The 27,439-nt window shown below is 31.7% G+C and overlaps 3 protein-coding genes and 1 long non-coding RNA gene across 5 annotated transcripts; 3 read left to right on the forward strand and 1 right to left on the reverse strand.

The window, feature by feature from the left end:
• Window positions 1–2,584: 2,584 nt before the first annotated feature.
• LOC25486118 (glucose-6-phosphate/phosphate translocator 2, chloroplastic) lies at window positions 2,585–4,820 on the forward strand. The gene is made up of 5 exons (XM_013607316.3): window positions 2,585–3,233; window positions 3,541–3,766; window positions 3,849–4,071; window positions 4,207–4,420; window positions 4,582–4,820. Exons 1-5 carry the CDS (start codon window positions 2,721–2,723, stop codon window positions 4,594–4,596), a joined length of 1,191 nt encoding a protein of 396 aa, XP_013462770.1. The 5' UTR covers window positions 2,585–2,720; the 3' UTR covers window positions 4,597–4,820.
• A 3,208-nt stretch (window positions 4,821–8,028) lies between these two features.
• LOC25486119 (beta-glucosidase 47) lies at window positions 8,029–12,985 on the forward strand. Of its 2 annotated transcripts, none has more exons than XR_003009418.2 (12): window positions 8,029–8,210; window positions 8,609–8,675; window positions 9,440–9,498; window positions 10,383–10,458; window positions 10,544–10,618; window positions 10,764–10,851; window positions 10,922–11,174; window positions 11,433–11,548; window positions 11,634–11,889; window positions 12,216–12,283; window positions 12,395–12,503; window positions 12,613–12,985. XR_003009418.2 is itself a non-coding variant. In XM_013607320.3 (12 exons), exons 1-12 carry the CDS (start codon window positions 8,049–8,051, stop codon window positions 12,812–12,814), a joined length of 1,566 nt encoding a protein of 521 aa, XP_013462774.2. In that variant the 5' UTR covers window positions 8,029–8,048; the 3' UTR covers window positions 12,815–12,985. The 2 variants fall into 2 exon arrangements, 1 of the variants encoding a protein (XP_013462774.2); XM_013607320.3 differs by having other exon boundaries at window positions 12,216–12,318.
• A 4,980-nt stretch (window positions 12,986–17,965) lies between these two features.
• LOC25486120 (probable inactive beta-glucosidase 14) lies at window positions 17,966–21,124 on the forward strand. The gene is made up of 5 exons (XM_024776885.2): window positions 17,966–18,112; window positions 18,399–18,501; window positions 18,591–18,705; window positions 20,515–20,580; window positions 21,004–21,124. Exons 1-5 carry the CDS (start codon window positions 17,966–17,968, stop codon window positions 21,122–21,124), a joined length of 552 nt encoding a protein of 183 aa, XP_024632653.1.
• Window positions 21,125–21,209: 85 nt separating this feature from the next.
• On the reverse strand, window positions 21,210–25,486 carry LOC120578133 (uncharacterized). The gene is made up of 2 exons (XR_005644073.1): window positions 25,278–25,486; window positions 21,210–21,603 (listed from the first exon to the last, which is right to left on the reverse strand). It is a non-coding gene; the product is annotated as an uncharacterized lncRNA (long non-coding RNA).
• Between the last annotated feature and the right edge of the window lie 1,953 nt (window positions 25,487–27,439).

The raw sequence follows: 27,439 nt of genomic DNA on the forward strand, positions 1-27,439 counted from the left end.
AACTAACTGTACATTTAATTTTTGAACCGACATAAATGAAATCATTTTTTTTTCTTCTTCCAGACACATATACTAGTAGTAGTACCTCAGAGAATTATAGCACTAGCGTTTAAGGGGCCTTAGGCATAGTTTGAAAAAATGGGCCCTTACATAATAAATCATAAATTTTTTTAGTTTCTTGTTATGATTTTACTAACGCTACATTTTTCTTTTCTTCGCTTTTCACTATAAGATAAAAGCTTTTTTAGGCAACATCTTCAAATAAATCAAATACTTCATAGAAACCAAAACTAAACAAAATACTATAGGATTAGAGAACAATAGCTTCTCCGAAGTAGACTGAAATTTTAGCACCTAAATAGTAGACACTGAATTTTTGACATCTAATGATAGTAAAATCAAAAAAATAAAAGTATATCAACACGTAATTAGTTAAATTTTAGACATTTGGATACAAAATTCTCCAATGCTAAACACACAACAACAATAATACTTGATAAACAAAATTAGTGTTAAATGTTTTAGAGTAATCTAAGATACAATAACTCATTTGTTATACTACAGATAAATCATTCATCTTTTTATAGGCTATAAGTACCAAGTTTATATTACTATATTGATATAATTAATTTATTTTGAATACTTTTAAGGAAAGATTAAGATTAATTTCTCTAGTAGGCCCATTTTCAACTAAAATATAATTTGTTTTGTTATGAAAATTCTCCCAATTTTCTGGATAATAAATATCACATATATTTTTAATATTAGTAAGACACATTATTAGGAACAAAGGGCCCCAAAAAATATAAAAAAATTCTTGGCACATTATTAGAAACAAAGGGCCAATTTTTTTGGGAGGGTGTATATAGAAAGCTTTGTTTCTTATGGGGTATATATAGCAAATTGCATCAAAAAGGCCAAAACAATAACAGACTGCAGCCCAGCTTTTCATGTCAATTTTCGGGCCTGCCAATATTTTACTATATAAACCCCCATAAAACCAATTCTTACTATATACACCCCCACCAATAAAAAAAAAATTAGGGCCCCCTAACGGCATGGGCCCTAGGCCGTCGCACTCGTGGCCTATGCCTAGGGCCGGCCCTGAGCACGAGAAAAATTTGGAGTGAATTTATTTAACATTGGGATGTCATGTTCTCAACATGTATAAGGTGTCATGTGAAAACACCAACAGGTGGTGTCTATGTCTTTCTCGATCGTTGAGATTTTGCTTCCATTCCTCAGTCATTGTACTATTGAGGTTTGTCGTCGTCTTCATGCAAGAAGATCAATTAGCGGTGTAAAATGAACGGTAGCTGCATGTTGTGCAGAATTATTGGTGTACGTATTCCAATCATGCAGGAAGAGACATTTTTTGTGGGGTCCAAGATATATTAAAAAAGCAAAAGAAGAAAACACAAATTGAGCCATTTATTTTCTACCGTTAAAATTCGACGTATACAAAACTAATAACAAAATTCTTTAGACAAACCAATGATAATTTTTTTTTTTTTTGAGAGGTAACCAATGATAATTATTAAACTTCTATAATATGTATAGGCTAATATTTTTTTGGTTACATGTATAGCCTAAAATAACAACAATGGAAAAAATTTGAATTAAATGTCTCACAAGTTTCTGACGGGGATTAATCATCGCTTTTCGTTGTTTATTTTTACAACATTGTTAATGAAGCCCTAATTTTTCTCCAACATCCCTAAATTGGTTTGTAAGCAATATTATGTGGCGCATTTGACATGTAAAAAATTGTTAATTGTCTTATTTTTCTCCAAAATACCTAATATGAGATGGAGTTCATCCATTCCTAATTTTTTTCACTATCTTTTATTTATTAATTTTTACTTTCTATCCTAAACCAAACAAAAATATAAACTTTCTCTCAAAAAAGAATAAAAAATATAAACTTGGGCACAATAAACTTGGGCCAAATATCTCTCTAGATCATTTAAGTTTCACGTTTGTTTCAAATAGGCCTTTTAAATTTCTAAGGTTTCAGATAGATCCTTTAAGTTTCGAGTTTGTTTTGAATATGTCATTTCTGTCAACCTCTATTAAGCCAAAGTTGTTATGTCCGTTAAGCCAAAGCTGATATGTCCGTTAAATTGGGTGAGGTGGTTCTCTCTAACATTTGGCATCAATTTTTTTCCCAATCAGATCAACTTTGGCTTAACGGACATATCAACTTTGGCTTAACAACGGAGGTTGATAGAAAAAACTTATATGAAACAAACTTGAAAATTAAAGACCTATCCGAAACAAACTCGAAACTTAAAGGACCTATCTGAAACCTTAGAAACTTAAATGATCTATCTGAAAAAAACACGAAACTTAAAGGACTCGGGGAGGTATTTGGCCTAAAATCAACTTATACATAATTAAATTTTGCTAACAAGCTATCAAGAGCAAGAATTGATGGGTGATTATTGCCATGTTGAAAATTCAATTTGGCATAATGTAGTTGAGGAGAAAAACTGTCTTGTAGTAATAAGATTTTTAGTTCTCAATTACTCCTATGCGGTTTGTGAGTTGTGACAAAACATGCGAATCCACGTTCCACCTATATATATTGTCCCAAGGTTGCAACCATTCCATCAACAACTTAGTACAATACAGAAAGACACAAACACATCAATTTTACCAACATAGTGTTCATTCATTTATTTTGTCACACTACACAACATTCAAACAAACCAAGAATCATGATATCTTCAATCAAGTGCACAAGTACATCATCGTTCACCAGCTCTAATTTCACAAGCACAAAGCTTCCACTTCCAAGGTCTCAATTTTCAATTCTACCAACCATTCAAAATGTTGAACAAAACATGAGTCTCCCTTTACTCTCTTCCAAGAAACCTCTCTACCTTTCATCCACTCAAAATTTTGCATTGCTAACAAAACCCAAAAGAAAGAATGTGACAGAATGTCAAGCCTATGAGGCTGATAGATCAAGACCACTAGAGATTAACATTGAACTTCCTAGTGAAGAAGCAGCTCAAAAGCTTAAGATTGGATTGTATTTTGCTACTTGGTGGGCTTTGAATGTTGTTTTCAACATATACAACAAGAAAGTTTTGAATGCTTTTCCTTACCCTTGGCTTACTTCCACTTTGTCCTTAGCTGCTGGTTCTCTCATGATGTTAATTTCATGGGCTACTAGGGTTGCTGAGGCCCCAAAAGTTAACTTGGATTTCTGGAAAGCTCTTTTTCCTGTAAGAAAAATCACCACATTTCCTTTTCATTCTAATTATTTTCACTTTTTACTAGCACGAGATTGAAGACGTATCCGGTGTCAGACACATGTCAACTACTGAAACGCTAACACATACATCAAACGCTGACACATGTCTGACACACGTTTGAGAAAAATGAAAATTTTGAATGTAACTTCTGGCATCGATGTAGTGTCGGACGCAACTTTGACGTGAAATGTCAGTGTCCGACATGACATACATAGTTACATTCAGTTAGTTTCATATCTTAAGTTATAACTAAGAAATTTCAAATTTGGTTATGTAGGTAGCTGTGGCACACACAATTGGGCATGTTGCTGCAACTGTGAGTATGTCCAAAGTAGCAGTTTCATTCACTCACATCATCAAGAGTGGAGAACCAGCTTTCAGTGTGCTAGTATCAAGATTCTTGCTTGGAGAAGCATTCCCTATGCCAGTTTACCTCTCATTGTTGCCAATAATTGGTGGTTGTGCACTAGCTGCTGTAACAGAACTCAATTTCAATATGATTGGTAGGAATAAGATCACAAACAATTATTCACATAAATATAAAGTTCAATATCAATACTCTAAATGAATCAATTCTTGTTTCAGGATTTATGGGAGCTATGATATCAAATTTGGCATTTGTATTTAGGAATATATTCTCAAAGAAAGGAATGAATGGAATGAGTGTTAGTGGAATGAACTATTATGCTTGTCTTTCAATGTTGTCACTATTAATTCTCACACCTTTTGCAATTGCTGTGGAGGGTCCTAAAGTTTGGGTTGCAGGCTGGCAAACAGCTGTGTCTCAAATTGGTCCGAATTTTGTCTGGTAAGCACAATCTACGAATTTACGTGTCAGCTCAGTGATAAAAGTTTGATTTTGTTAAGTGATATACTACTAGTTCAAATTTATTCCGAAACGCTTTAATTTGATAATGATTTGAATTTTTTTTTATGTTTATAGGTGGGTGGTTGCTCAAAGTGTGTTCTACCATTTATATAATCAAGTGTCATACATGTCTCTTGATCAGATTTCTCCCTTAACATTTAGCATAGGAAATACAATGAAGAGAATTTCTGTAATAGTCTCTTCCATCATTATCTTTCACACACCACTTCAACCCATCAATGCTCTTGGAGCTGCCATTGCAATTCTTGGCACCTTCATCTATTCACAGGTGAATTCTCATTTCCTTCGAAATTATGTACTTGATCTTTATACTTTGGGAATGTTCTATTTTATGTGTGTGTGTGTGTCTAATATCTTGTTTGATATTGAAACATTATGTGAGGGATGCAATTAATTAACACAATTTCTGTTGATTCTTTGAAAGAGCAGGCAAAACAGAATTAAGGTTGCGGTTTTGAAGCTGTTATCGAACACATGGGAACGATGATTCACAGTTGGAGCTCTAAGGGTATACTATGATTAGGAGGACTATGATCTTAAATAGAGAGTGTATTATGATGTGAATTAGAGTGTATTATGTTGTCAATAGGAATTTTCTTTGAGGCCATCGTAATGGTTTGTAATATCGTTTTTATGTATAAAAGAATATGAGTTTTCAATAGGTTTCATATAACAAAAAACAATAATTTTAGCAACACATTCTCTTTCGTCGGATTAAAATTTATATGGGTCTGTAATATGTATATGGATCCATATAATTTGGTTGAATCAATATGATTTTTAACTATTAAAAAGAATGTGATAAAAGTAGATGTTAGAGAGTAATGAAGAATGAACTGCTCTCAGTAAGAATGATATGTTACAGCTGGGTACATCTTGGTGAAAGTATAAGGAAAGATCTCTTGAAATTAAAATCTGTTGTAAAATAAGGTAAAATCGTTTCCATTGAACATTATCATTTATCAAGCACCAACACAGCTTTGAATTGATATAATGATATTGTTTGATGAGAGGGAAAACAATACTACAAAGCAAGAAAACAAAAAACAACAAATATTAAGGAGCTTCTCACTCCAAAAATTTGTTACATGTATTGCCAGATGATGATGTACATACTTTCTCTGTTTGTCAAAATCCAGTCATCAATATATGTAATTCCTTTTCAAATTCTTTTGTTGTTTCTTGAAGTGATGCCACTTTATGGCACATTATATTTGGTTAGTATTTGACAAAATTCTCAAACTTTTAAGCAATAAAATTTTCTTTACTTTGTAGAAAGATTTTACTTCTTCTCCATGTCAAATTTGTCCTCTTGAAAAATTGTAATTTTTCTTTTCCATCTCATAATCACATATTAGATTCTTCCTGCTGGTGTTTCCACTTCCATCCCTGCACCTATTCCTCAACCTTTCTCTGAACCTGTTTCACATACTCTTGTCTCTAAACCTATTTTGCACACCTTGTCCTCACATAACTTCTAACTATCCCTACCCTTGATTTTGTACCTGCAGCACTTCTTGCATTCCCTACCTCTGACCCTATTTCTGCACAACCTTCACTTTCACCTCCTAGGAGAGTTAGTGGTGGTAATTTTTGCAAGTGTACATGATCGTGTAAGTAGTAAAATTAAAACGGTAAGATTGAGTGTTGAACTCAAGGATCATGTTTAACATCTAAAGTTTGATTGTAAATTATTTAGAATAAAAATGTCAGGGATGAATATGACTTGAAAACTGTGTACTATTTATCGGACTCTACACACTGAATTAATTCTTATGTCGTTACCAATTAAACGATGTATAGTCCTAATTTCTTTGTGATTAAACCTTTAGCCTTAAGATAACCCTTAATCTATTACTGGATGTAAAATTAAGATTAAGTATGGTTTTATTAGACTATGAAGAGAATAATATTTAATCACAAGCATTCAAAAATTCCACTCACGTTTCAAATTTTGAATCGTAAATCAATTTAAGAGAGGCCAAATGATAAAAAGCATTAAGAATAGAGATTACATAAACAACATACAAGAATTCATTCTGATATAAATCATTAGATCATAATACAAAGGTTTCTCCAAATGTATTGGTTGTAGAAAGATGTACGAGGTTAACCATAAACTTGATTAGTCAATGGGTCATTTCAAGGCACGTTTGGTTGCAAAAGCTTATACACAACAAGCTGGGATAGATTTATATGATACTTTCTCTTTGGTGTTCAAGCTCAATACTTTCAGAGTGTTGTTGGATATTGTTGCAGCAATAGTTTTGCGGCAAAACAATGTCAAGTGGCACAGCCAAAAATTCACATATGATATAATATATACTAGCGAAAAGACAGACACTTTTTTCCGCTCTTTTTATTGCGCTAACGTTTAAAAATTATAAATGGTATTTTTTTATGAAATATATACATATACACATTAGCGTTTAGAGTAATACTTTATGTCCGTCTGTCTGTTTTTTTGTTACGCTAATGCGTATAATTTTATTTTAGTGTTGCATAATACGTATAATTATTTTTATAAAATTTTGATTTTAAATAAAAGTACAAGTATAGATGCCTAAAATATTATACTTATATATATATATATTTTGCACCTTTATATTGTAACAAACTATGCATATCTTTGTCCTCGTGAGTTTGACTCGATTGGTAAGGACAATGCATATTATACCCAAGTTCTGGGGTTCAAACCTCGGCCACCAACAAAAAAAATAACTATTTTGATATTATTTATGTTATTATTTGAATTGTCATAGTATAGATAAATAATCATAAATAAAAATAAAAGAGGTCTGTCATTAAATCAACAAAAGTACAATTTGAAATAAGAGAGGTGAAATATAACATATCAATAGTGTGCTAAATAAAATTAGGAGGTAAGTGACCTTTCTGAAACTTCTTTGCGGTGAATGTTTGAATAATCAACATCATCGGATGACTTTTGTTGTGCGCTTGTGAAAAATATTTGAGTTTGTCCATTTTTTTTTAAGTAGGTTAATAGGTTATTGGGTTGAATTTAATATAAAGAAAGTATCGATTGAGTTCGGGCTAATGCCTCCGCCTATGACAATGTCATTTGTTACAACTTGATGATACTCTTTCGATATTGTGCTCAATACACTTTGAGGAAATTTAATGGGATCGACCTTTGGGTTTTAAAATCTAATTATTTTTATGCGTTGAAGAAATGACCCCCTCAAAGGAAGAAAAAGTCTTATTGAAGGAAGATTTGAAGTTGCTGGTTATGGTATGATGATTTTTTTTGATTGTTTCTTCTTTGATGGACCATTTCTTTGTTCTTGGTCCCTCTCTTTGATTGTACTTGCCTCTATCGATTCCTCTGAAATACAACATACATATAAGTATTAAAACTTAATTTTACGAAATTCGATCCGAATATTTTTTACAAAACAACATTCAAACATATAATAAAAAAATATTTGATTTTTTTTTGTGGTTTTCGTTTTTTATCGCTTTATGATTTTATTTTAGATCGTTCAAGTTATTTAGTTGAACACTCCTAATCATAAGTTAAAAAAAAGTTAACCGTCAATTACATGTAACTCACTTCTGTAATTAGTTTCCCCTTTTATCCATTTAATTACTTGGGTTCAAATATAAGTTTAAGGTTGTAACTTTTCAATTCAATGAATTCATCATATTCATTTTCAATTCAATGAATCATATTCAATCTACCCCCCATAAAAAAATGTGTATAAAGCAATACATCCTCATGTAACCAGAAAAAATCAATGTATCCTCCAAATAGGGATATACCAATGATTGTGGTCAGTGTCAGGTCACTGTCAACGGTCCAAGCAACTTGCAAAATTTGATCACTCAATCATATTATATAATGTCTTGATCACTCACACAAACACACACAACATATGGAGCTTCCATTCCAACTTCTTCTTCATGTCCTCTTTGTACTAAGCTTTATCTTCTCCATTTTCATGGGATCATGTGGTTTTGTGTCCTTAGAAAATAATTTAAGTTCATCCCTATTTCCACGTAACTTCCTCTTTGGAACTGCATCTTCTTCCTATCAGGTTATTTTAGCTAGCAAACTTATCTTATCGAGTGAATATTGATACTCAAAATTGTAGAGTTTGAATAATTCGATCTTTTAATTTTATGGAACGATAAATCAATCTTTAATTTAAATTTAAAGTTTTCAATCAATTTAAAGTTGGAATAGGTGAGAGTTCGCACGTTGATTAGGACTTTCATTGGTATCTATTTTATAATTGAAAATTGATTGATTTTATTGGTGGGTGAATTAAATTGATTGACAATCTTTATTTTTAGAGATTATGTCGTAAAGGTTGTAGACGAAAGAGATAATTCACTTATTCCTCACTAGAATATATGACCATTATGTCCAATTAAGACATTTTCTTTTATATAAATGTGTAATTTGTACATTGCCTAATTGTTTATTTTGCAGTTTGAAGGAGCATTCTTGAGTGATGGTAAGGGACTAAATAACTGGGATGTATTCACTCATAAAACAGGTTTGGATTATATAATTTATATTCATCAACTAGGATGTCTGATTGAAAACGTTCCTTATACTTTCTCTTACATGGAGTTAAATAAGTTTTTGGTTCCTATAAATATAGTTAATTTTGTTTTTAATCCTTATAAAAATAAAAATAAAAGTAAAATATTTTTGTCCCTAAAGAATTTTTTAGCATGTACGTAGTTTTAGTCATTTTTAATTTAAAGGGAAATGCTAAAGAGAACATAAATAGAAATAATTTCTTGAAAAATGGTGAAAAGTGTTGAATTTAATTTTATAAAAGTAAAAAAGTTGTAATTTTCAATGCAAAACTACTACTTTTAATTTCCTTAATCATTGCTTTGAGGACACCAGTTAGCAAGACCATAATTTAAAATTTGTTTAATTATGGTAAAACTTTTAAATTTTTGAACAATTTTTTATAAACTTCTTTAGAACATTATATAAGGTCCCTCCACAAAATATAGTTCAAAATTTAATTTTTAGATCCAATTATTTATTACTTTTATCTTAAAATTTTGACATTTAATTTTTTTTTATATTTAATTTATTGCAAGTTAAAAAAGTATAATTAAATAAATTTTAATTTAACAAAAATTAAAATTATGTGTTGAAATTTTTTATAGGAATCAAAACATGTCAACTTTTTTTTTTAAGAATTAAAAACGAAATTCACTATTGGAAGAAAAACTTATTTAACTTTAAAATATATATATATATATATATCACTCGACTCTCACATGCAGTTGCTTTCAGGAACAATATTGGATGGAACTAATGGGGATGTTGCTGTTGATCATTACCATCGTTATCAGGTTGTCTAATTTGTGTCTAAGTTGGTTCCCTTGTGATAAGAAAAGATTCAGATGGAAAATAAAGAATAAGTTCCACCATTTTTTCTTTTTCTTTTTGACACTAATAAGTGACACCATATATATTATTTTATGTATAGTTCGGTGTTCGAACCCCGAACGTCCCATTTATTCACCTTAAAATATTTATCTGTAAAATTAGGTTTAAAATCGTAATCAATAAGAAGATAACATGTTAGGTAATCATGTTTGGTGTCATAAACACTTTTTGACCTGTCATTTCAATGTTAAATGATTACGTAAACACTTTTAACAAAGTTGGATAAAAAAATGACTTAAGGTTTCAATTTATCACGTAAAAAACTTAAATGATTAACTAGTTATAATCATCTAAGTTAATGGTCATGAGAGGTATTTATTTAAGTATTTCCTAAATGCATATGTCAAGGGTTCCACAAATAGTTAATACCTTTAAAAAAATATAATTTTAAACACTTGTTAACTTTTTTTTAATTTAATAGTATTATTTTTTAAATTTTTTTTTTAAAAGATGAAAATGGACGGTGTTATGGCTCAATATATACCTGTCATGTAATTATCACGCATATGAATATGTTACTTTCACACTAAAAATACCCTACATCTATCATTGCAAATGATTTTTCTACCTTGTTTGTTTCCCTATTAGAGAAGTACAATTATTTTCTGAAAAAACTTTTATTTGTTGCACACTTTTTATTTTTCAGACAAATGCATACTACTTTTTTTTAGGAATCAAATGCATACTACTGTGTTTATACAACTCATCAGCATCAAAATGTATGATTAATCTTTCTTTTTCAACCATGAAAGCTAATTATTATTTTTGTTATTTAAATTGAAAACAGGAAGATGTGGACCTAATGGAACATACTGGAGTCAACAGTTATCGTTTTTCATTATCATGGGCCAGAATTCTACCAAGCACGTATTTCAATAATAACAAAAAATATAATAAACAAATCAAATTAAATTTCATTGTCTAACTTTGTCTTTGAAATTATTGCAGAAGGTAGATTTGGAAAGGTGAATAGAGCTGGTATCAATTACTATAACAGGCTAATTGACGCACTTGTCGATAAAGGTCGTTTAATTTGCAAGACGTTAGATCTGATTCATATTTAATACGATCGGATCCAACGACTATGCAAAGTCTTATAGAAATTTTGTATAATGCAATTCTTTCTATTGTTAATAATTTCCATTCTTTCAACTTGTATTGATTTCAGGAATAGAACCTTTTGTCACAATAACACATTATGACATTCCTCAAGAACTTGAGGAGAGATATAAAAGTTGGCTAAGTCCTGAAATTCAGTAAGTACATGTACCCTATTATTAACATATGGAAACACAAGTTGAATGAATGTAACATTTATATTTTCAGGGAAGATTTTAGGTATTATGCAGATATATGCTTCAAATACTTTGGAGACAGAGTGAAATATTGGGTGACATTTAATGAACCCAATGTTGCAGTTATTTGTGGATATAGAACAGGTTTGTATCCACCATCTCGTTGCTCAGATTCATTTGGTAATTGTAGCTATGGGAATTCTGAGAGAGAGCCTTTTATTGCTGCCTCTAATATCATCTTATCACATCTGGCTGCTGTTGATGTGTACAGAGCCAAGTACCAGGTGATACTTTGTTGTAAAAACTTAAATGAAATCCCACTCTCGACTATACTAAAATGGCACATGCGCGTAATGAGGGTCGGCCCAAGGGCTAAGCTAGAGTAGAGTGGCCCTCGATGTTGTAAATAGGTCTTTTAACTATATTAAATTTGATCATTCATCTTCTAATTGAACACCCTTAAACCTTAATGAAATACTTATGAGAAAGCACTAGGGGTGCTACCTATATATTAATTAATTAATGTATTGCTCAAATATCAGAAAAATCAGGGAGGAAAAATTGGAATTGCTATGAATGCTATATGGTATGAACCATTTAGCAACTCTACGGAAGACAAGTTAGCTGCTGAGAGAGCTCAATCATTTTACATGAATTGGTAAATGCTTGATTTATTTTTTGTTAATTTGATGAGTTATATATATAGCTAAGCTTGTGACTGAGTCCACTATGGAGAAATGCAGGTTTTTGGACCCAATAATACTAGGAAAGTATCCAGCAGAAATGCATGAAATATTAGGACCTGACCTCCTAGTATTTTCCAAATATGATAAAGAAAAATTCAAGAATGGATTAGATTTCATTGGAATAAATCACTATACAAGTTATTATGTAAAAGATTGCATCTTCTCTGCATGTGAACAAGGAAAAGGGTCTTCAAAGACAGAGGGTTTTGCTCTCACATCTGCACAAATGAATGACAAGAGTATTGGAGAACCGGTATTATATTTCATAGCTTTTAACATTTTTTTTTTTATAAAAAAAAAAAAAAAACGGACAGGATATCGAATCAATGAGACTTTCAAATCAGAGTTAACTTGTTTCAATCGATTCAACTATGTTTAAATAAAGTAAATAAAAAAAACAATTGAACCAACTACGTTCGACCAGTTCAACTAGACTACGATACAAACGAGATCAAACTGGTCAATTTTCAGTTCAAATGGTTGAACCAACCGATTCGATACTATTTTCTAAACATTGTTTTTAATTTTGTATTGTGAGTTACATATAATTAATTATTAAGTGTCAAATAATGTTTGTAGACTGCGCTTGCATGGTTTTATGTTCACCCACAAGGAATGGAAAATATAGTGACTTACATAAAGGACAGGTACAACAACATTCCAATGTTCATTACGGAAAATGGTAAGTAACAATGAACCTTAGATCTGTTGTTTTATTTCTCTTGCATAAAATATGTTGTTTTATTTGTCTTGCGTAGGATTTGGGACGAGTGAGAGTTCTTACCCCACCACTGAATATGAATTGAACGATGTTAAAAGAGTGGAGTACTTGAGTAGTTACTTGGATTCTCTAGCAACGGCAATAAGGTATTGGCATACCTATCCATTACTAGAAAAAAGAGGTTGTTGTCCTGCTTTAGCATACTTCAGTTGGTAGGAACATTGCAATAAACGAATAAGTTACTTTTGTGTACAGAAAAGGAGCAGATGTGAAAGGGTACTTTGTGTGGTCTATTCTAGACAATTTTGAGTGGAATCATGGATACAGTATAAGGTTTGGACTTCATCATGTGGACTTTGCCACTCTCAATAGAACCCCAAGAGGGTCAGCATTTTGGTACAAAAATTTCATTTCAGAGCACAAGAATCTGGCAGGCATTAGCTATGCTCAAGTGTGATGAACAATGAAAGATGGTTTTACTTTCAAAGAAGAAAAAAATGTTTGGATCCAATACAATATATGTGTTTGATAAAAGAAAAGATGAAAATAATCTTTCAGATTTGTATTTTATAGAATATTGTGATAATTAAGTAAATATCTGTGTTTATTTCAAAAAAGAACAGGTAAATATCCGTGTTTTAGTATGTCTATGTCTATAATAAGGTGACAACTAGGGTATCTATGGAAGAATGGTGGGTAATTTACCCAAACCAATACACATTAGCCACATAAACACATTTTTAAGTGGTATCCATGAACTATATTGACCCCGCCAACAAATTGCTCATTTTCATTAGTTGGTGGGTAAATTACCCACCATTCTTCAAAGGTAATCTAGAAAAAACATATAAATAATTTTGAAAATATTAAATATCTTTTAAGTTTAGATATATATTTTTATATTTACTTTTTTAATCTCTACAATTTCTAATATTTCAGTCCCTATAAAACTATCATGCAAATAGTTTTAATCTATACTATTAAGGCAACACATATTTTTTTTTGGTGTGTGTGTTTATAGATAGATATACACACACATGTAGACTTTCAATTTACACCCATAAAAAATTTAAACTTGTTATATTTGTAGCATGCATAATTAACTAATTTGATAATTTTTTGAGCTTTATTAGAGCTCTATAGCCAAATAATGGTGGGTAGCGCCCGACCGTAAAAGTGGGATAGCGTATAATGGTATATGATAAATAACGGTATCGATATTTGATTATTTTTTGAACAAATTAGTATATTAATAATACTATAAAGTATAAACAAACTTATATTTAATATAAATTAAATATAACACCTAAATCTAATGAAACATTCATAAATCAAAACACCAAAAAATCGAATTATTATGAATTCACACATGGAAGTTGAGGAGTCTAGAATCGAATCCCTATTCCATGCCAACAATTTTAATATTTTTGTTAATTGAATTATTGAATAAGTAAATAGTTTTTTAAGTCCAAATATACGGTGTCGGAAAAAAATATTGATGGTCAAGTAACATTTTTTTTAACATATTAAAGAGTGTCTTCAGAATATTGGTTGAAGAATCAAATATAAAAATATTCTATTGAAAATGTTGAATTCAACAAATTAGAAATTAAAAAATCATTGTTTTTAATGCAAAACAACTACTTTTTAAAACGGTCCTTTCAAAAAAAAAAAAAAACTACTTTTCAAAACGGATCCACTTGGCTTCTCTCTATATTGTTTTCTCAACTTTTATATCTCAACTCTTAAATGACTTTTCTCCCCTTTTTTCCAAATTTCAATATCACCCTCCTTTTGAAATTTCAATGGTCTAGATTTCCAAGTTGTTTCCTCAAGTTTTTTTCCAACTTGAAAGAATCCTAATCCATATTGTTGGCTTCCTTAACTAATTTCTTTAGGACTATCAAAATTGCATGTCAATTTTTGTCATTGTTGTTGTTATTAGGGTTAACAGGTCTTTACTCCCTATAATATAGGTCATTTTCGGTTTTCCCTCCTGTAAAATATTTTTTTTGATTTATCCCCCTGTAATTATTTTTTGTTTTGATTTACCCCCTAATAGGCCAAACAAAAACCATTTTTTTTTTTAAGAATTTTTCGTTTTTGTTTGGCCTATTAGGAGGGTAAATCAAAACAAAAAATAACTACAGGGGGGTAAATAAAAAAAAAAATTTTACAGGAGGGAAAACCGGAAATGACCTATATTACAGAGGGGTAAAGATCTATTAACCCTTGTTATTATGATCATCATCATTTATTATTATTATTTTTACGAATTCTAAACATATTGGAAGAATTTTCTTAAACTGCTAAACTATGCATTATGAACAATCGATGTGTCCTCTCATATATGTGTGTGATCAATAAGTCATTACTTTTTTTTGGTACAAATAAGTTATGGCCTATAAGTTTATAAACACCAAATAAACAAACAATTTTTTAAAAAAAAAATTATATGCAAAATACACGAGCCAAAAAATCCCACAACCATTGTAAGACTACAAAAGTCAGCAACCGTTGCAAATATCCTTTCACTCATGTATTTAAAGTATAGAGACGAATCATATTTGTACCTTTTAGCTCATAGAACATATTAAAAAAAAACTACTTTTCTTGTAATTAGAGTTCATTTTTATCAAGAACCTTTCATTATATATTTTTATGAGTGAAATTATACTCATATATTGATAACAACCAATCTTATATTGTTCTTAGTAGCGTTTAAGAGTCACTTTAGAGTTATTTTATCAAATTTTGATTTGTTTTACTTTAGTTTTTATAAATAAATCAATGATTGGGCATGTAAGAGTTATTAGACGTACAAGACCTTGAAACATGTTCAAACCATACAACTTGGTGGGCGCACTATACTTTCTTACAAGATATAGTGATCCCTATTTCTATCCATTAGCCAAGACTCCTTGTTCATCTTCAATATCTAATGTTAAATAATAATTAGTCAACATACATAAAAAAAAATGTTATACTTTAGAGTAAAACTACGAAAAGAATACCTCCAATTGCAAACCATGATGGAAATCCAAAACAAGGCTTTATGTGCTGAAAGAGTGATAGTTGAAAGAATGAATTTCGCTGTTGTTGCGGTTGTTGTTGAGCAGAGAACGGTGCTGAGAAGAGGGAAGAACCACTTTCAGTGGGTGTAGATGAAGCACCAAAATATTTTCGTCCCTGTATTTATAGCGAATTTTGATTTTAACATTGTATGTTTTCATCCTCACAAAAAAAATTGTTTTGCTTTTGGTCCCTAATGGATACAATTTTGACATGTTCTTGACATTGTTGAGCATAAGATGGACCTATTAGGGTTGAAGACAATAAATCGATATAATATGAACACATCTTGAACATAAAAGAGTCAAAATTTTGACATTAATATAAACATAAATTGGTTATTAGGGACTAAAAACAAAACAAACAAAAAATTCCGAGGATGAAAATATCCCATTTTTTCATTAGGGACTACAATCAAAATTCTCTATATTTTTCGGGACCAAAACTTAGATAACCCTAGTAATAATAACAACTTAAAATATCTATTTAAATTTTCCGGTCTAACTTTGCCTTTTAAATTTATTCCAGAAGGTAGATTTGGGAGGTGAACTGGGCCGGTATCGATTACTATAATTGACTAATTGACACACTTGTCAACAGAGGTCATTTTATTTAAACTCCAAATCTATATAGTTGTTGTAAAGTTGTTAGATCCGTCCCCGTGAGCTTAGCTCAGTTAGTTAGTAAGGACAATGCATATATATGGAAGGTTCGGGGTTCGAACCACGGACGCCACAAAATAAAAGTCGTTGGATCCAATTCATATTCAAATGCAACGGCAAAGAATTGGTGCAGCCTTTTGTATAACAATTATTTTTGTTCCATGTGTCATCCACATATTGGCACTATTTTACAAGTGAATTTTTTTTTTTGAAAGAAAATATGCTTATAACATTTCATTAGTAATAACAGAGTCAATACAATCGGGTACATTGAAATGAATTATGGGACTAGCTGAGAATATGGCCTCGTCCGCAAGAATATGAGCTGTCACATTCGCTTCTCGCCGACTAAACTCTACCCTTGAGTTTGCAAAATGTGAGAACAACAGGTTCCGACATGCCGTAATTATGTACCAAACTCCGTTACGTCGTTTCGTGGTGAATTGAAAGCTTCTGCTGTTACTTTGGAATCGGTCACAAAGTCCACATTATCAAATTTCATGTCTGTTAACCATTGAATGGCATGAAACAGCCCCATGGCTTCTCCAACATCAACAGCAAGTTGTGTGGGAAATCTCCTTGTTTGCGCAAGTACATACGTGCCGTTGTCATCACACAAACAAACACCAATACCCGTACGGTTCCACACGAGGAAAAAGTGGCGTCAATGTTGCATTTGAAACGACCCTGCTGCGGTTTCTGCCATACACATGCATTTTCCTGTACAGACTGTCCGTGCTGATCTGCTCGTGAAACGTGTGAAACCGAGGAATGAGTCGAAGTTGTATTCACCGATACCCAACCCTCCATAAGGTTTTAAGCTCTAAAAATCACTTGGGCAGCCGTCTCGTTTTCATTTTGCCATAGCTTGTTATTGCGGTGCTTCCATAAACTCCATAAAACGGCCGCAAACCTTTGTTGTAACTCATTGTGTAAAGTCTGAAGAAGGGAGAAAATAGCAGCTTCAGCTGAGATGCTTTGCTGGATTTCTGTCATGACAGTATGCCACAAACCTGCTACTTGCCAAGTTTGAACTGCAAAAGGACAGTGGAAAAAAACATGAGCCAAGTCCTCCACCATTGCATTACAACTCACACAATTGACTGGACATTCAACCCCTTTAGACTGTAATTGAGCTCTGGTTGGTAAGCAGCCCCTACATACGTGCCAAAGAAAGTTTTGAATTTTTGGTGGAGCCTTTAAATTCCATATGACATTCCAATTGCCCGGACGCCGCAAGTGCGAAACATCAATCAGCTCCTGTACACACAACCTATACGCACTTTTCACAGAATAAATTCCATTTTTCTCTCCTTTCCAAATTAAATTGTCAGCAGGTATATGAAGAACTAACGGGGTATTCAAAATATCAGCAGCCTGTGCATTACTAAAGAGTTGGTGGATTAAATTGGAATTCCATTGTTTGACATCAGTATCAATCAAACTAGCAACAGTGAAATTGTGAAGAGGATTTGTCTCAAGAATTACCTGTTATGCATCTGCCATTTTTAAGCCAAGGTTCATTAATAATAGGAATGGAATTACCTGGCCCAATACACCAACACGCCCCTCCGCGGACAATGAACGAATGCTCCGCCAAACGTAGCTCGGGTAATTTTCATTCTCTAAACTTTTCATTCCTATTTATTTCAGGAATAGAACCGTTTGAGGAAAGATATAAAAGTTGGCTAAGTCCTGAAATTCATTAAGTACATATGTACCCTATCAGCACAAATTAAAGAGTCATGACATAACTTATTTGATAAATGTTACGTACATTTATATTTTCAAGGAAGATTTTAGGTATTATGCAGATATATGCTTCAAATACTTTGGAGACAGAGTGAAATATTGGGTGACATTTAATGAACCCAATGTTGCAGTTATTTGTGGATATAGAACAGGTTTGTATCCACCATCTCGTTGCTCAGATTCATTTGGTAATTGTAGCTATGGGAATTCTGAGAGAGAGCCTTTTATTGCTGCCTCTAATATTTGATGTGTACAGAACTAAGTACCAGGTGAGCTTATATTCGTTACTTAGTTGTAAAATCATTTTTTTTTACATCAAACTTAAATGATACTATTGCACTACACGACTATACCTAAATGGCACATGCACCTTCGTTCGTACACCGGAGATGCACATAATCTGGGTCGGTCCAAGGCTTCCTTAGTTGTAAAATCATTTTTTTACATCATACTTAAATGATATTGCACTCGGCTATACCTAAATGGCAAGTTCAACTTTGGTAAACCATGTATTGTTATGTTAATTCATTATAAGGTGTGAAAATATGCTTGTAGACTGCACTTGCATGGTTGTATGTTCACCCACAAGGAATGGAAAATATAGTGACTTATATAAAGGAAAGGTACAACAACGTACCAATATTCATTACAAAAAATGGTAATTAAGTAATAATAAACCCTAGTTTACTGATTCAATCCCATTACTGAATATGCCCTTAAATATGAGGTTTTATTTGTCCTGCATAGGATTTCGGACGAGTGAGAATTCCCACCCCACCACTGAAGATGAATTGAATGATGTCAAAAGAGTAGAGTACATGTACATGAGTAGTTACTTGGATTCTCTAGCAACAGCAATAAGGTATGGTTTACCTACCCATATTTTAAAAATACACCCAACTTCCATTTTTTTCTTCCACTACTAAAAAAAAGAGGTTAGGTTAATTTCGTGAACTTAACTCAATTGGTATGGATATATTGTAATGTATAAGGGTCGGGGTTCGAACCCTAAACACTCCATTTATTCATCTATAAGAGGTGAAATTTTAATTACTAAACTACTTGTAAAAAAAATGAGGTTAGTAACCCAATTTTTTTTTTATATATATAAAAAAGTCATCCTTCAATCTAATCATAAGATTTAGTGACCGGTTAATGTTATTTTATATTAGAAAATAGGTTAAAGTGCACTTTTCTCCCCTTAACTTTCAAAAACTTGCAATTTTTGCCTCCTAAGTATAGAAACTACAATTTTGGCCCCCTAAGATTTAGCCCCATTGCAATTTTAATCCTTTTGATCAATTTTGACCAGTCAATGCTTACGTGGCATGCCACGTGTGTAATTATTAAATTTAAAAAAAAATAAAAAATTCACATAATCATTTTTTGAATTAAAAAAATTAAAAAATAAAATAAAAAATAGAAAATGATTATGGATTTTCTACCATATTGATGTATTGGAGTGGCACGTGATTTTTTCCTTCTAATTATCATCATCCTCTTCCTCAAAACTATCTTCTTCTTTATCATTACTATCAAAGAACCCTAATTTTTTGGATTACAATATGCTTGATTATTCATGAAATTGATATGGGGCTTCTCTTAATAGATCAATTCTAAATCAAAACCAAGCACAATTGCTGTGATCGATGCCTATGATGAGAGAAGCAAACCCGAGCACAATTCTAAAAGGGCAAAGGAGCAATTACAATGCAAAGCAAATGGCAACAAAGCTAGGCAAGCAGCCGCAAAAAAACAACAGAGAAAACAAGTACAGCAGAACAAAAATCGATCCTGCACAAAACCAGCGACTTCGTATTTTGCGAAGAGAGATTTGAAATCGATTTGGGGTTTTGGGGTTCTTCCCTCCTTGTTGTTGATGGAGGAGAGAGAGAATGCCTTCGGTTCCTTCAATGGAGCTCACCGTCGCCTCCGTGCACAATGTTGGAACGACTTTTCTTCCAATTTTCTTCTAGTTTGACGTAACATTGGAAATTGATTCCATCTTCCACTCTCTTGCGATTCGACGTCGATTGCAGTTATATTGTATGATGAATGATTGCAGTCAGAAATTATGAAGAAGATGATGAATGATTTGAATGGAATTATAGAGAAGTTATATTGTGTGATTTGATTAATGGAACTTGGAAGTGCTGCAATTCTTGTTCCATGAACTCACGTTTTTTTTCTTTTCCTGTTTTTTTTCTTTCAATTTTTGTGGTTATTTTAATTTTTCGATTTCTTTTTTATTTTATTAATTCAGAAAATAATTATGTGAATTTTTTATTTTTTTAAAATTTTAATAATTACACACGTGGCGTGCCACGTATGCATTGACCGGTCAAAATTGACCAAAAAGATTAAAGTTACAATGGGGCTAAATCTTAGGGGGCTAAAATTGTAGTTTCTGTACTTAGGGGACCAAAATTGCAAGTTTTTGAAAGTTAAGGGGGGAAAAGTGCACTTTAGCCTAAAAAATAATGGTTTTTACAAAGTAAATTCATGAATCAATACCAAATCGCCTTCCACTTTTAACTTTATGTTGTTAGGTCAATTTTTCAATTTTTTTTTTAAAATGTTCCCAACTTAGATTTCTTAGCAAAGAAGTCGGACAATCATCTACTGTTTTGGTTTGTGTAGTACAAAAATAAACAAGTTATTTTGTGCACAGAAAAGGTGCAGATGTGAGAGGGTACTTTGTGTGGTCTCTTCTAGACAATTTTGAGTGGAATCATGAATACATTATAGGCTTAAATATATCTTTAGTCCCTGCACTTTCATCAGATTTTAGCATTGGTCCCTACACTTTTTTTTGTTTGGAATTGGTCCTGCACTTTGTAAAAATATTGGTATTGGTCCCTCTGTTAATTTTCTGTTAAAAAAAAAAAACACAAAACTATTGGTATTAGTCCATGCACTTTGTAAAAATATTGGTATTGGTCCCTGCACTTTGTAAAAATATTGATATTGGTGCCACATGGTGTGAAATGATTGGACCACGTGGCACTTCGTTAGTTTTGTGTTTTTTTTAACAGAAAATTAACAGAGGGACCAATAGCAATATTTTTACAAAGTACAGGGACCAATGCCAAACAAAAAAAAAGTGCAGGGACCAATGTCAAACAAAAAAAAAGTGCAGGAACCAATGACACATTTAAACCTACAATATAAGATTTGGACTTCATTATGTGGACTTTGCCACTCTCAATAGAACCCCAAAAGGGACCACATTTGATCAAATTGAAGTGATTAAATATATAGTTGATATGAAACTAAAATAAACAAGCACAAAATAATTACTTCAAAATGTTCGTCAATCAAAAGGGCTGCAAAAAAATTGTACACTATCAAGCAATTAAACAAAACTTCAGAGTAACAAAAACATTTCACTAAAAATTACATGTTAAATATATATACACACAATTATTACACAATTTTTTTAAGAAGCTAAAATGAAATATATTACTGAAAGCCTGAAGATTTCAGCATAAGGTGTGCCGAAAACCCAGCTGAAAGAGTATCAATTACAATAAAAAAAATAAAAACAAACGGGGAACAAAAACAGGAAAAAACCAACAAAGAAAGCTACCCTGTTACATAATAATTTCCAAGCAAGGTAAAGAATTTAACCACCATAAATGATAGGAGAAAACAAAACTAGGACGATTTGCTTTCAGCCACCAGTAAGATTGAAGCTTGCTTAACTTTATCTAACAATTGATTAATTGAAGCTTCTGTTTGGTGAAAAACCCGAGCATTCCTTTCATCCACACACAAGATAACCATATAAGATGAAACACTATGAGGCAACTAAGCCAATGAAAAATACCGTATCAAAGTTTACAAAAAAAAAAAATCACAAGCGGGGAATAAATTACACACTATCAAACAATTACACAAAAACCACATAGTAACAAAAACATAGCAGACACATAACATAGATCGGGCTGATGGATGGATAGACCATATTATGATGCCAATAATGGTACCCTCTAAGTTTTAAAATAATTATTATAGAATCCCTCAAAAAATTATTATAGAAATTATATGAAAAAATAGGTAATTATTTTAATACGAGTAGAATAAGCTCTATTAAATATAATTATATAAATGGTAATAAAAAAAAGTCTGGAATGAATAATTTTTCATGCAGTATAAAATATCACACCTTGACCACAAATAACAACTAAATATCATAATTTCAAATAAAATATATTGGCTTATTAGAGCCTTACAATTACCCTCGTAATAAAATGACATACGTAATCCCTAAAAACAAATATTACATATGTGATATTTTCTCAAGAACCAACAAAATAAATCGAGACCATATTATTAAACTCGGGCATGATGTCATAATCTTAGAGCCTTACAACTCAGTTTAAACATAAATAATAACCCAACAAACTTTCAAGAACACTATGATATATGTGATAGAATAATTCTCCTCTTTATTATCATGAACACACTTAAATAGCACTCCTCCTCGGTCATATCATAAGGATAACTTACACATAATTCACACAACATAATTAATATGTAAAAAGATATGAGGTGGATGAGCTTTAAGTCACTTAAAGTGGTATGAAAATATGTATAGAAAGAACTAAACATACAATAATACATTCATTTAGAGCCTTAGAAGTATAAACGTTAAGTTAACCATAATTATTGGTTTTTGGTGATTGTTCAATTGTCCTTGCGGGTTATTAGACTTGTAGTTGAAGAAGAATGAACGTGTATTCTATCAGTTATTCAGATTCATTATGACTTCCAGTCCTCTATGCTCTCTTATATAGTGCTAAAGCTTCAATCTGGGCATGGGGTGAGAGAGAAGAGTTCGAGTACATGAGTGTAAAATGATTGTGACGAACGGGAAAGTCATATTTCCAAAATTGATTCGGGGCTCACTGCGATGGTTGCAGCCCCTTGAGAGAATAATTAATTAATGTGCAAATTTAGAAATGGGAGATTAAAACAGTAATTAGAAACATTATTAAGGTCTTGATTGATTTAAATTATGCTGAGTATGTGGTAATTGATGCCATGAATAAATTTTATGTTGGGCTTATGTTTGATTTGCTGTAATGACTCTGATTGATGAATTATTTGATAATTGATGTAAATGTGATGTTGACTCTTGTTGAAATGAATTTTTGGTATGCAACATATATATGATGACTATGGATATTGAGATATTGGTTGGACTATGAATATGTGTTGTTGAAAATATTATATGTGAATATAGTTTGTTGAATGAGATGTTAATTTGAGATGAATGAATATTTTTATTACCCTTATTTGATTCAGATGGATGTGAATAATATGAAATGAATGAATATTCTTGATTACCCTTATCGATTGTCTTTAAATTGTGTTTGCTTCTAAGGGGTATCCTATGCCAACGAGGGGAGAGATTAGATGTAATGGGTGACACTATGTTTGATTCATGAACATGTGTATTGTGGAATGATTGAGAATGTCGTAGTTTCGATGATTCATTAGGGGCTTGCTGCGATGGTTGTAGCCCTTGAGAGATAAATAAGTTAATGTGCAAACATGAAGGTGTGAGGTAAAAAAGAGAAATTAGAAACTTTATTAAGGTGTTGTTTGATTTAAATTATGCCGAATGTGTGGTAGTTGATATTATGGATAAATTTGATGATGTATTCATGTTGAATTATTCGATGGGCAATAAAGTTGTGATGTGAGTTTTATTTTTGTGGTGATATATTGTTACTAGTTGTCTAATGTGAGATTATTTAGTGATGTAGTAATTAATGATTGTGATGCTTGAAATTTGTGATGAGCATATGTTTATTATCCCTTAGACGATGAACATATTATTTATTATTTGATCCTTGCTAAGTTATGTTTTAATAGTTATTGTTGTATAGATGTATGTTGGCAACCCTATTAATTAGTATGAAGCTATTATGTATATTGCTTTCATATCATACTTGCTGGATTACTTATTATGTGATTGAAAATTTTGGCTAGTTATCATGAGTATATATGACTGAACTGATGTGACTTTACTGAGACTGATTGAGACTCATGAATTTGATCGAATAGTGTGAAGTGCACATTGTGAATTGCGATTATTAGATGAATATGGACTAAACAATAAGGTATAGGGCATAGCAGAGTGTTTTGTCATCATCTAGGTAGGGTCTGACGCACCCAATGTTTGAGGAAGTACTAATGAACAAGACATATTGTCTCTGGTTGAGGTGGGGGTCTATGAGGGCAGGGCCAACTTTGAATAGTCCGTAAGGACTTGGCCAATCTTGAATTGTTTGTAGTGACTCGGCCAATCTTGAATAGTCTGTAATGACTCGACCATTTTAGAATTGTCCATCCATCATGTGGTGGCATAGCACTATCGACCTCCTAACCAAGTACTTCGGAGTAGAAATGGTACCAAATAAAGACATGTCTAGAGTCTAACAGCATGCATATCATTGTTTGAATTGTGACTGTGTTATTATGAATGATGTAGATTATTTCGTGAGAGTATGATATTGAGTGTCTAAAATGTCATTTGTGACTGTTCCATTATGAATGTTTTTTATTACCTTGTTAGAATATGTTCTTGACTGTCTTGATTATTATTTGTGACTATCATGTTATGACTATCTTGGATTGAATTGGGACATTATGTTTGTGAAGGCTTTGATTCGTATGTGTAATGATTTTCTTGACTAATGTGAATTTGGCGGATATAGTATATTTTTAAGGTTATGAATTTTGTAATATGATATGGTTTAGACTTGATTTCTCGCGTGTTCTTCTTATTTATTTTATACTATTACATGTTCTCGAAACTCACTCCTTCGTTGTTTGTGTTTGCTGGCTTGACCATGAGGTTGCGAAATTGCAGTTCTATAGGTTATGATTTCTGGAGTCAAGTACATGCCTTCTATGAAGACTTGTCTTGTGTCGCCTGTTATTTTAGAAAAAAGGTCCACTATGATAGGTGACATCGGGTTGAGATTAGTTTATTCTATTTAAGCTCAGTACTTGTATTCAAATTTGTAATTTTTAAATGTTAGTCGAAAAATCAAATTTTCTTATTATTAATTTTTCAATTAATTGAGTATGAATTGTAGGTATAAGTTGTGATGTCCTTGTCTCAAAAAGTTTTTGAAAATCTATAATTTTAATAGTCTGATGTGAGTTAAAAGTTTATAAATGCCAAACAAATTATTGTGGAATTTAGGGTGTCACATTATTGGTATTATTGCATTATCCTGTGTACTCATTTTTTTTATTATATGTGTGTGTGTGCGTGTGCGTGTGTGAGTAAATTAAATCTAACATGCTTCTAAATCGTTCAAATAAATTGCAACATTGAAAAAATTATAAAAATAACAGTATTGTAATGATCAAACAAAATGAAATGCTTACACATATTGGAGAAATATTTTTTACCTTAACATGGTTTAAATAGGCCTACACGAACCTTTATAACACTCCATATGCCCAAAAGGAGTCTTCGGATATTGTATATAGCAATCGTGGTCACTAAGACATGGATGACTGTTAACTACACCAAAATATAAGGAAACAAAACTGATTAGAATGTAAAAAAACTTCAGAGACTTAGCCATTTTTTCACCTTTATATATAACAAGTATAAACTTGTTGGATCACTTTATATAGTATAAAGTCTCTTGCTATTTTTCATCAATTAAATAGATTTTTTTTGTTACATCAATTAAATAGATATTAATAATTGTTGCAAGAAATCTTTTAAGATAATAAAAAATGTTAAATGTCTCTAAAAAATACAGATGAATCATATTTGTCCCTTTAACTCATAGAACATATCTCAAACAAAAAAAAAATTCTTGTAATTAGAGTTTATTTTTATCGACAACCTTTCAATATATATTTTTATTTCTTGGCTAATCTTTCATAATATAGAGAAGAAACCCAACATTATAATATGTTGGTATGAGTAAGATTGAACTCACATATTGATGACAACCAATCTTACATTATTTTTAGTAGCATTTAGAGTCATTTCAGAGTTATTTAGCAAGTTTTGATTTGTTTTACTTTAGTTTTTATAAATAAATCAATGGATGAGCATGTAAGAGCTATTAGGTGTACACGACCTTGAAACATGTTAAATCACTTAAGATATAACAAGTGATTTTTTGTGGTATACTCATCGTGAACGTTCAATGAGGAGAAATGAGACAAGGAATTAAGAAAAGTTGAAGGTTCAACTACTAGTTGTTGTGTGTTGTATGCTATGAGATATGCGTCGCACAACTGTGAAGAAATTGAAAGTGTTTTACCACTACCTCAATTGCTCACACGCTAGGAGTTGCGCATTACATAAGTCAAATACTAGAAGTATGGATTCTGAATATAAATGATTACAATTGTTTGGTCATTGGACTTTATTGACCGGCCCAAAGGAAACAACAAATTGCCTAAGAAATAAGCAGAACCAACCCTAGGCATAGGCCTAGGGCTAAACCCTAAAGTGTTGGGTTGGGGGTGTGAAATGAAATGTTGTTGGGTTGTAGAAAAGGGTGAAACGATCATTGAATTTATTAAGCTTTGTCGGGTTTGGTTCGTCCTGTCTAATTTTTTTTTTGTTATTCTTTTTTATAATAATATATGACAAGATGCATTTGTCACAGTGTTTTGGAGTTTCAACATAGTTAAGATTTCAAAACATCGCATTATGGTGACCTCCATGATTAATGCATATCTCATTCAGCGTTTATATAAAAAAAAAATTATTATCTATTATATAAGGGGTCCTTTTTTCAAACTTAGTCTAAGACCCATAAAATGTTAGGAACAAGCATGAAAATAAGTCATTCACATCTACAAAAAGAAACAAAAACATAGAAAAGAAAATACTCATGTATTCCTTTGTTGTATCCTAGCTCTCTTTTCTCTCTTCGTATGACTTCAGCCTTGTCCTCCACTTTGTTTCACTATTCTCATGCTTGTTAGGGGGTGTATAGAAGACGAGTTAGGTCGGGTTATATGTGACCCAAACCCGGTCCTCATATTAGATTAGACCAATTTTTAGACCTAAACTCGTCCATGAACCCGATCAAATCTAGTGAGTTTTAGTCCAACAAGGACCGTACAATACAAAGACAAGACTGAGTTTCTCCTAATACAATTCCCAAATACATGCATTTAAAAAAAAAAAAGAATTAATCATTAATTTTTTTCTTCAAAACACACAGTTCAAAAACACCTCTTGGGTCAAGTTCAAAAAAAAAAAAAAATTTAAACTCAAAATAGTTTGAAACGGTTTGGAATATATAATCCAAAATGTCTTTTAGAGTTCAGATTTTATAATTCGAACCGTCTCAGACCGTAGACGGTGATGTTACACCAAAGATTGTGACGATTTGTGGTTTGTTAATTAATTTTTTTTTGTAGATAAACGAAATGGCAAAGCCAATAAACTCACACACACAAGTGGAGGTGCTGGGGTTCGATCCCCAGTCACGACGTCCGACCTAACAATTTTGAAATTTTGCCAGTTGAACTAAGACTTGTAGACAAATTAAATTTTAAATGTTAATTACGTTTCTTTAGACTCAATTTATAGT

This window comes from Medicago truncatula, chromosome 2 (genome assembly GCF_003473485.1).
Source record: "Medicago truncatula cultivar Jemalong A17 chromosome 2, MtrunA17r5.0-ANR, whole genome shotgun sequence".
NCBI lineage: Eukaryota > Viridiplantae > Streptophyta > Magnoliopsida > Fabales > Fabaceae > Medicago > Medicago truncatula.

Excerpts from the sequence above, each read along its gene's own strand:
- LOC25486118 (XM_013607316.3), top strand. The coding sequence starts at position 2,721 with ATGATATCTTCAATCAAGTGCACAAGTACATCATCGTTCACCAGCTCT. Across the intron at positions 3,234-3,540 it reads TCTGGAAAGCTCTTTTTCCT|GTAGCTGTGGCACACACAAT; the intron begins GTAAGAAAAATC and ends TTGGTTATGTAG. Across the intron at positions 4,072-4,206 it reads ATTGGTCCGAATTTTGTCTG|GTGGGTGGTTGCTCAAAGTG; the intron begins GTAAGCACAATC and ends TTATGTTTATAG.
- LOC25486119 (XM_013607320.3), top strand. The coding sequence starts at position 8,049 with ATGGAGCTTCCATTCCAACTTCTTCTTCATGTCCTCTTTGTACTAAGC. Across the intron at positions 9,499-10,382 it reads ATCATTACCATCGTTATCAG|GAAGATGTGGACCTAATGGA; the intron begins GTTGTCTAATTT and ends AATTGAAAACAG. Across the intron at positions 11,890-12,215 it reads ACAAGAGTATTGGAGAACCG|ACTGCGCTTGCATGGTTTTA; the intron begins GTATTATATTTC and ends TAATGTTTGTAG.
- LOC25486120 (XM_024776885.2), top strand. The coding sequence starts at position 17,966 with ATGTTGCAGTTATTTGTGGATATAGAACAGGTTTGTATCCACCATCTC. Across the intron at positions 18,113-18,398 it reads TGTACAGAACTAAGTACCAG|ACTGCACTTGCATGGTTGTA; the intron begins GTGAGCTTATAT and ends ATATGCTTGTAG. Across the intron at positions 18,502-18,590 it reads AATATTCATTACAAAAAATG|GATTTCGGACGAGTGAGAAT; the intron begins GTAATTAAGTAA and ends TGTCCTGCATAG.